Here is a 9,525-nt window from a genome sequence, read left to right on the forward strand (position 1 = left end):
CCACCTCGCCCGGCTAGCTTTTTGTATTTTTTAGTAGAGACGGGGTTTCACCGTGTTAGCCAGGATGGTCTCGAACTCCTGACCTCGTGATCCGCCCGTCTCGGCCTCCCAAAGTGCTGGGATTACAGGCTTGAGCCACTGCGCCCGGCCAGAAATGTTACATTTTTATGTCATCAGATTTATTAACCTTTTCCTTTTATGAGATTTGAATATGCATAGAAGGGATTCCCCAATTCAGGATAATACAAAAAGCTTTACCCAGGTTTTCTTCTAGGATAATCATATTTTCAAGTAAATCTTTGAACTACCTGAATTTAGCCTGGTGTGTAAAGAGTAAAGAAGGAATTCTACTTTTTTATTATTTGTTTCTAAAATGCCAGACACTAGTCCAAATTCCATTAATCAAATAACCCATTGTTACCTAGGATATGAAATGTTCTTATCCCGATTCACTGATATGCCTACTCCTACACCAGTAAAACGAAAAACCAGCAGTCTATTGTTTGATGGAAATCTCAGACATTTCCACCCTTATACCTATAACTCAATACAAATGAAGTGACTCCTTTTCTTTCTTTTTCTTATTTTTTTTTTTTAGAGTCAGGGTCTCTCTCTGTCACCAGGCACCCAGAGTGCAGTGGTGCAATCAGAGCTCACGGCAACCTCAAACTCATAGGCTTAAGAGATCTGCCCACCTCAGTCTCCCTAGTAGCTGGGATCACAGGCATGCACAACCATGCCTGGCTATGCGACTCATTTTCTTTACAACATGACTCCACTCTGGGATAGAGCTGAGTGTCTCTCTCTCCTAGGACTACTTTCTTGATAAATACCACTTACTCTCCCACCCTCCAGCAAAATCCTTGCCAGAAATTTTCTCAATACTGTCACCCAACCCGTGGTTGGTGACTGCTTCGTCTTTCCTGTTATGCTATGATACTTAGAGTTGGTCAAGGCTCAGTTTACACAAGCCAGCACTTCTTATGGTATCAAAACCCATGAGCTCACTGCTTAGTTGTCCAAAGTTACATTTTTGTTGTTAATTTACACTAACATTCTGGCCTAACAAAGGATGCACTTTTAAAAGAGAAAGAGCTGATTACTCATGCCACAAGTGATTTGTAATATGTAAGCAACTGATATATTTACAATAAATGTAATCCTATAAGAAAGTCACTAAATGTGAATCATTATGTATCAACTATTTTTGTAAGTTTTAAAATTGAAATTTTGTTTTTGATTATAAAAGTAACCCATTATAAAAGTTCAGATACTTCAACACTGTATCAAGCAAGAACTAAACATCCTCAGTAACTTCATTCCCTATTTAACAATTTGCTGTGTGCTTTCCAGGATGTTTTTGGTATGTTTTTCTTTTTTTACAAAAATGATTATTATATTCCATGTTCAGTAATATTGTTCCCCCACTTTATAGTCTATTACGAATATTTCTTCCTGTTAAGACAGAAGGGTCGACCAGGAGTGGTGGCTCACGCCTGTAACCCCGATACTTTAGAAGGCCAAGGCGGGTGGATCACCTGAGGTCAGGACTTCGAGACCAGCATGACCAACATGGTGAAACCATGTTGCAAAAATTAACCAGGCATGGGGTGCACGTCTGTAATCCCAGCTTCTAGGGAGGCTGAGGCAGGAGAATTGCTTGAACCCAGGAGGCGGAGGTTGCAGTGAGCCGAGATCGTGCCATTGCACTCCAGCCTGGGTGACAGAGCAAGACTTTGTCTCAAAAAAAAAAAGGACAGAAGGATCTACATTTTAATTTATTTAGGTTTCAGGTGTTTTTTTTGGTTTTTTTTTTTTTGGGTAGAGATGGGGACTATGTTGCCCACGCTGGTCTCCGATTCCTGGGCTCAGGTGATCCTCCCACCTCAGCCTCACGAAGTGCTGGAATTACAGGCATGAGCCACTGTGCCTGGCCCATCTTAATTTTTAATAGTTTCATAGCACGCCACTGAACCACAGAATAGTATTACATGACAGTTATAAGGACTCCACCTTCATTATTTTCCAAAGTGGTTTCCACAGGCCTTGATGTTAAAGAAGATGGTTCTGCTATTGCTGATGCCCATGCTGTGTCACTCAACTGAAACAAAGTGAGAAAAGTCATTAGCAGACAAAGCAAGAAAACAGCCACAAAAAATAAATCAAAGCACAGGAAAAACCTAACAATTTAAACAGCCACATTCTGAGTCCCTGTTAATGGAAAGGAAGGCATATCTATTTTTTTCTTGCTTTCTTTTTTTATAGAGACGGGGTCTTGCTCTGTTGCCCAGGCTAGAGTGCAGAAGCACAATCATGGCTCACTGTATCCTTGACCTCCAAGGCTCAAGTGATGCTTCCACCTCAGCCTCCTGAGTAGCTGAGACTGCAGGCATGTGCCACCACATCCAGCTAAAGTTTAAATTTTTTGTAGAGAAGGGGTCTATGTTACCCAGGCTCATCTCAGACTCCTGGGCTCAAGCTATCCTCCCACCTTGGCTTCCCAAACTGCTGAGATTACAGGCATGAGCCACCATGCCTGGCCTGTTCTCCTCTTTCTTGATAACCTTTTTGGGTAACTACTGACTGTGACAATGCTAATAAGTATGTGCAAATTATAATAGCAAAAACAACAACAACAACAACAACAAAACAAGGTTTAACAACTTGTATGACTTTACATAGTTTTAAATTGAAAATTAAAGAATAAGCTGGGCACAGTGGCTCACATCTGTAATCCCAGCACTTTGGGAGGCTGAGGCAGGCAGATCATCTGAGGTCAGGAGTTCGAGACCAGACCAGTCAATATGGTGAAACCGTGTCTCCACTAAAATTACAAAAAAATTAGCCGGGTGTGGTGGTGTGGGGAGGCTGAGGCAGGAGCATCACCTGAACCTGGCAGGCAGAGGTTGCAGTGAGCCGAGATTGTGCCAGTGCACTCCAGCCTAGGCGACAGAGCAAGACTCCATCTCAAAATAAAAAAAAAAGAAAGAAAGAAAATTAAAGACTAGATTGAACAAGAGTTCACCAAATCGTGCTCCTTACCCAAGGGGACTGGGCGAAGCTAGGGTAGCTGGCAGAACATATGATGCTCCAAGACAGAGGTAGGCACATGTTACCTTAAAGGGCTAAATAGTAGGCCGGGCACGGTGGCTCATGCCTATAATCCCAGCACTTTAGGAGGCCAAAGCTGGTGGATCACCTGAGGTCAGGAGTTCGAGACAAGCCTGACCAACATGGCAAAACCCCATCTCTACTAAAAACACAAAATTAGCCAGGTGTGGTGGCGCATGCCTATAATCCCAGCTACTCGGGAGGCTGAGGCAGGAGAATCTCTTGAACCCGGGAGGCAGAGGTTGCAGTGAGCTGAGATCGTGCCACTGCACTCCAGCTTGGGCAGCAAGAGCAAAAACTCTGTCAAAAAAAAAAAAAGAAAGAAAAGAAAGAGCCAAATAGTAAATATTGTGGCTTTTTAGGCTTTACTTTCCCTAGATCTAAGTGATCTGAGGAGAGGCCACAGAGTACTATGGATTGCTGTCACTGTTGCTATCAGGTCACAAGGATGAGGAGTGTGATATTTAGAGCCCTTATTGAAGGCTTACTTTGTGCCAGGTACTAAGTACTTTTACCAGTACTATTAACTCATGCAACAGCTTTGAGATATATACTATGTAAACAGCAAAACTGGGGCACTGAGAATGAAACCCCTATTAAAAATGTCTTCATTTTTTGTCAGTTTCAGAGCTCTGAACTGAACTGTGACACAGTATTAGTAATAAACTCTCAGTTCTCCCTGGCAGCTAGATAAGACATGCAACTAAATTCCAGCTCACAGGACATTAAGCAGAAGGGATGGGAGCTACCTCTAGACTTTTTCTGTAAAACAATAGGGCATTTGTGGCAGGGTAAGGTGGCTCACACCTATAATCCCAGAACTTTGGGTGGCCAAGGTGGGTGGATCACCTGAGGTCAGGAGTTCGAGACCAGCCTGGCCAATATAGTGAAACCTCGTCTCTACTATAAATACAAAAATTAGCCAGGCATGGTGGCACACACCTGTAGTCCCAGCTACTCGGGAGGCTGAGGCAAAAGAATTGCTTGAACCCAGGAGGTGGAGATTGCAGTGAGCCAAGATCACGCCATTGCACTCCAGCCTAGGTGACAAGAGCAAAACTCCATCTCAAAAAAAAAGTTACCTGGGTGTGTTGGTGCACACCTGTAGTTCCAGCTACTCGGGAGGCTGAGGCTGGAGAATCGCTTACTCAGGGGGCGGAGGCTGTAATGAGCTGAGATTGTGCCACTCCACTCCAGCTCGGGCAACAGAGCCAGATTCGGTCCCCCCAAAAATAAAGAAAGAAATAAAAGAATAGGGCATTAGCTCTCAAGGATGCCTGTCCTCTTCTCTTAAGCTGGGAGAGTCTTAAACTGAAGCAGCTGCTTTAGACCCTGAGATGGAAGCCACACGTTGAGAAGAGCAAAGTCCATCAGTCAACGGCAGATAGCCTAACCTTAGAATTGTTGATAATGTCATTTCTCTCTTCAGTAGTTATGTTTCAGGACTTCTTGTTACAACAGCATAGCCTATATCCTAGCATTTTAAATATGTACCTTTTGTTAACTGTCAGAGGAAGCACACTTTAAAATGAGGTGAAGCATAATACATACCTCAGGAGAAACGTGAGAGGCAAAAAAATCTTCCTCCTTTGGTGGAGGGGACAAAGGTGGAACCACACAACTATCAAGCCACAGCTAGAACAAAAACACAATGCAGGGCTGAGCATTTCATCCGGCCTGTAAAGGATTTTATTTGATACCCTTCATTTCCCTTATAGAGACCTGTTTCCTAAAGATTGGTGCTTTCCATTCTTATAAAATCAGTAACATCCCTACAGAGGACCTCTGAGTGCACTTTAGTAATCTATCATCCAGTAAATTTTGCTTCCAAACCTTGAGGAAGTCAAGTACCTCAAACACACAAACCATTTCTGAAAAGGAAAGATCAAAGACTTCATATCTAAATGCAGGTTCCCAACGATAATCAATCCTCATTATTCACGGATTCCATATTTATGAATTTACCTACTTGCTAAAATTTACTTTTAACCCAAACTCAGTCCTCGTGGTGTTTTCAGTCATTTGGAGAATAGTGCAGCAAAAAATGAGTTGCCTGAGAACCACATTCTCAGCTGAGGTAAACAAGACACACTACTCTGCCTTCTTGTTTCAGTTCTCATAACAAATGTCCTTTCTGTAGCTTATTCCGTGCTACATTCTTCATATTTCCGTGCTTTTTATTGAGGATATCACTTTTTAAGATGACTCTCAAGTGCAGTACTGAAGGGCTAGCTAATGTTCTGAAGCACATGAAGGCTGTGATGTGCCTCATGCGGAGAAAATCCAGGCATTAAATAAGCTTCATTCAGGGCTGAGTTACAGTCCTTGGCTGTGAGTTCAACATTCATGAGCCATCAATATATATTTTAAAAGGTGTCTCTAAATAGAAACACATGTTAAATAAGGTTATGCATTGATCAGTTGACAAAAATGAGACCAGAGCTCATAGGAACCTAATCCTGTATTTCTCCTAGGAGCAATGTTTTAGTATTCACTAATTCAGTACTCATGATGAATTTACAGAACATAACTACTTCAAACAGTAAGAATCTATTGTACACTAATTCCTTGTAAGACAACTCAGGTAGAAAAGTTTTACTATTCAGGATAAAAATCACTTTTTCTACTAAGTGAACATGTATCTAAAGGAGACAATCCAGCCTCCAGTGACTTACATCAGTGCCATGCTTCCGTGTTGCTTGAGAGGCAAGCGATTTGATTCTCTCCCTGTAAAGCTGAGCAGCGCGACTGTTATACTTGGCATTGGTGTCACTGGTGGAACACCCATGTTGATGAAAAAAGGAAGACTACGGAGAAAAGCATGCAGATTAATATTTTGGTACAACTAGTTATGGCCAGGTGCGGTGGCTTACGCCTGTAATCCCAGTACTTTGGGAGGCCAAGGCAGGTGGATCACGAGGTTGGGAGATCAAGACCCTCCTGGCTAACACGGTGAAACCCCACCTCTACTAAAAATACAAAAAATTAGCCAAGCATGGTGGCAGGTGCATGTAATCCCAGTTACTTGGGAGGCTGAGGCAGGAGAATGGTGGACCCAGGAGGCGGAGCTTGTAGTGAGCTGAGATTGTGCCACTGCACTCCAGTCTGGGAAACAGAGCAAGACTCCATCTCAGAAAATAAACAAACAAACAAACATACAAAAAACAAACCAAAAACTAGCTATGAGACTTGCATTACAAAATGAAATAACTAGTCCTCATTTGTCCATTAAACCACCTCTGTCATTGTGAACTTTATTTGGGGAGAAGCTTTCTTCTCAGGACTACTTTTAATTCATGAGCAATCCATTTCTTTTCTTTTCTTTTTTCTTTTGAGAGTCTTGCTCTATTACCCAGGCTGGAATGGAGTGGCTCCATCTCGGTTCACTGCAACCTCCACCTCCTGGGCTCAAGCGATCCCATCACCTCAGTCTCCCAAGTAGCTGGGACTACAGGTGTGTGCTACCACGCCTGGCTAATTTCTGTATTTTTTGTAGAGATGGGGTCTTGCTATGTTGTCCAGGCTAGTCTTGAACTCCTGAGCTCAAAGAATCCACCGGCCTTGGCCTCACAAGGTGCTGGATTACTGAGCCACTGCTCCTGGCCCTTTTCTTTGTTTCTTGAGATGGTCTGACTCTGTCACCCAGGCTGGAGTGTAGTGTGGCATGATCATGGCTCACTGCAGCCTCCAACTCCTGGATTCAAGCAGTCCTCTCACCTTGGCTTCCCAAAGTGCTGGGATTATAAGTGTGAGCCACCATGCCCAGTCTACAATCGATCTCAAAATGGATTCCAGTAAATCAGATTTTTTGACAAATTAGTGAGGCGCTACATTAACATTTACCTCGTTCAACACTATTCTGTCATTAACAGAGACTACAATATAAGTGAGACATTAAAACAAGTATTTAAACAATTAAAAGAAACTGCTTTTACCCACTTCATGAGGATCCATGTACAGACATGAATTATAGAATTCATATCTTAATTAAAACAGATCTTCTAAAAACCTATACAAGTGATCCTTTGATGAACCTAATTTGACTGATAACGATACTGGTCACCCACATGTTCCAGATCCTGTCGTGAGTGCTTCATGGGCATCATCGCATTCAATCCTCACAGCAACACTATCAGACAGTCACTACTCCTGTCTACACTTTACAGATGGGGAAAATGAAGCACAGAGAGATTCAACAACGTGCCCCAGATCACATGGGTAGCAAGGGACGGAGTGAGGATTCAAATACAAAAGGATGGTTCCAAGCCCATAACTTAGAGCTCCACTGGGTAAACTGAATGACCACTCATCTGAGCCTTCCCTCCCCATGTCCCCTGACCCCTGCTGGCTTGAGATGCGAAAGCTCCTTTCTGGAGTTTGGAGGGTGACTCTGCAACCTTGCGAAGGCTTAGAAATAAGAACAGGTAAGTCAAACCAACAGGGCTAAGTTTAGGAACAAGTTTGTGAACATCATGATAATGGGCAAAGATTTCTAAAAAGATGCTTGAGGCTGGGCACAGTGGCTCATGCCTGTAACCCTAGCACTCTGGGAAGCCAAAGCAGGAGGATTGCTTGAGGCCAGGAATTTGAGACCGACCTGGGAACCAAAGTGAGACCACGTCTCTACAAAAACCCAGAAAATTAATAAAAAATTAATAAGAAACACTGGCCCGGCCTGGCAGCTCATGCCTGTAAATCCCAGCATTTTGGGTGGCCAAAGTAGGCAGATCACTTGAGCCTAGGAGTTCAAGACCAGACTGGCAAACATGGCAAAACCCTGTCTCTACTAAAAATGTAAAAAACTTGCTGTGCCTGGTGGTACTTGCCTATAGTCCCAGCTACTTGGGAGGCTGAGTGAATCACCTGAGCCCAGGAAGTTGAGGCTGCAGTGAGCTATGATTTTGCCACTGCACTCCAGCCTAGGCAATAGGAGTGAGACTCACATCTAAGGCATACTTTCTTTCTTTCCTTCCTTTCTTTCTTTCTTTCTTTCTTTCTTTCTTTCTTTCTTTCTTTCTTTCTTTTTTTTTTTTTTTTTTTTTTTTTTTTTTTGAGATGGTCTTGCTCAATTACCTAGGCTGGAGTGCAGTGGCACGGTGAACACTGTTCACTGTAGCATCAACCTCCTGGACTCAAGTGATTCTTCTGCCTCAGACTCCCAAGTGGCTGGGACTACAGGCATGCACCACTATGCCTGGCTAATTAAAAATTTTTTTTGTAGACTTTGTTGTCCAGGCTGGTATTGAACTCATGAGCTCAAGTGATCCTCCCACCTCGGCCTCCCGAAGTTCTGGGATTACAGGTGTGAGCCACCATGCCTGGCTAGGCATATATTTTTAATTAAGAGGGGCAAAAATTGTTTCTTGAAAAGTGAAAAAAAAAAATCTTAGTTATTACAATGGTTTATGGCCTTCCAAAGATCACCTCCACCTGACAAAACTGTATTCCTTAGTATTTAATTTATCTCATTAGGGAAACATTGGATCCAATTTAAATGGAAAATTATCTAATTAATTGATTTTTATGCTTAGGGACAACGAAGAAAAAAGATTGAGAAACTAGCATTTTTGAAACTGCTATTATAGACTTCTGACTTTATTTGATACACACACACACACATATATATAATTTTTTTTTTTCTTTTTGAGACAGGGTCTTGTTCTGTCACCCAGGCTGGAGTGCAATGGCATAATCACAGCTCACTGCAGCCTGGAACTCCTGGGCTCAAGTGATCCTCCCACCTCAGCCTCCTGAGTAGCTGAGGCTATAGGCAGGTTCCACTATGCCTTGCTAATTTTTAAGTCTTTTGTACAGATGAGGTCTCACTAAATTGCCCAGGCCGGTCTTAGACTCCTAGGCTCACGTGATCCTCTTGCCTCAGCCTCCCAAAGTGTTTGGATTCCAGGCATGAGCCACCATGCCTGGTCATAATTTTTATTTGAAATGCATACAAATTTGATTTCTTATTCTTTAGCGTATAAGAAACGCCTAAAGGAATCCCATTTACTCAATCTACACCATTTTATCCTGATAAATAGGCTACCAGTGCTGTGCAATATTTGGCTGGCTAGATTTGTGAGGTTGCCAGTTCAGTGTTTGAGATAATCAAATATACTGAATTTGTAAATAAAGTTTACAATGTTTGAAAATCCTTAATTAGGTTTGTAAATGAGGTTAAGGAAATCAGTTCTTTTAAAATTATAAATTAATATTTTAAGGTTATTTTTTCACAGAACTTACACAATATTTATATTTGTGTTTAGAAATTAACACACAATATTTGCTATATTCAAAGACGTGAAGAATGGGTTTTTTGGCCAGGCACGGTGGCTCACGCCTGTAATTCCAGCACTTTGGGAGGCCAAGGCAGGCGGATCACTTGAGGTCAGGAGTTCGAGACCAGCCTGGCCAACA

At 42.4% G+C, this 9,525-nt stretch overlaps 1 protein-coding gene across 1 annotated transcript in view; it reads right to left on the reverse strand.

Moving 5' to 3' along the window:
- ARFGAP3 (ADP-ribosylation factor GTPase activating protein 3) overlaps positions 1-9,525 on the reverse strand; it is a 64,848-nt gene that overhangs the window by 35,860 nt on the left and 19,463 nt on the right. The window contains exons 4-6 of the mRNA XM_011945140.1: positions 5,787-5,918; positions 4,663-4,746; positions 2,014-2,101 (exon numbers count right to left, since the gene is read on the reverse strand). Coding sequence (XP_011800530.1) covers positions 2,014-2,101; positions 4,663-4,746; positions 5,787-5,918 — 304 coding nt within the window. The remainder of the gene's footprint in view (positions 1-2,013; positions 2,102-4,662; positions 4,747-5,786; positions 5,919-9,525) is intronic.

Source organism: Colobus angolensis, unplaced genomic scaffold (genome assembly GCF_000951035.1).
Source record: "Colobus angolensis palliatus isolate OR3802 unplaced genomic scaffold, Cang.pa_1.0 Scaffold239, whole genome shotgun sequence".
NCBI lineage: Eukaryota > Metazoa > Chordata > Mammalia > Primates > Cercopithecidae > Colobus > Colobus angolensis.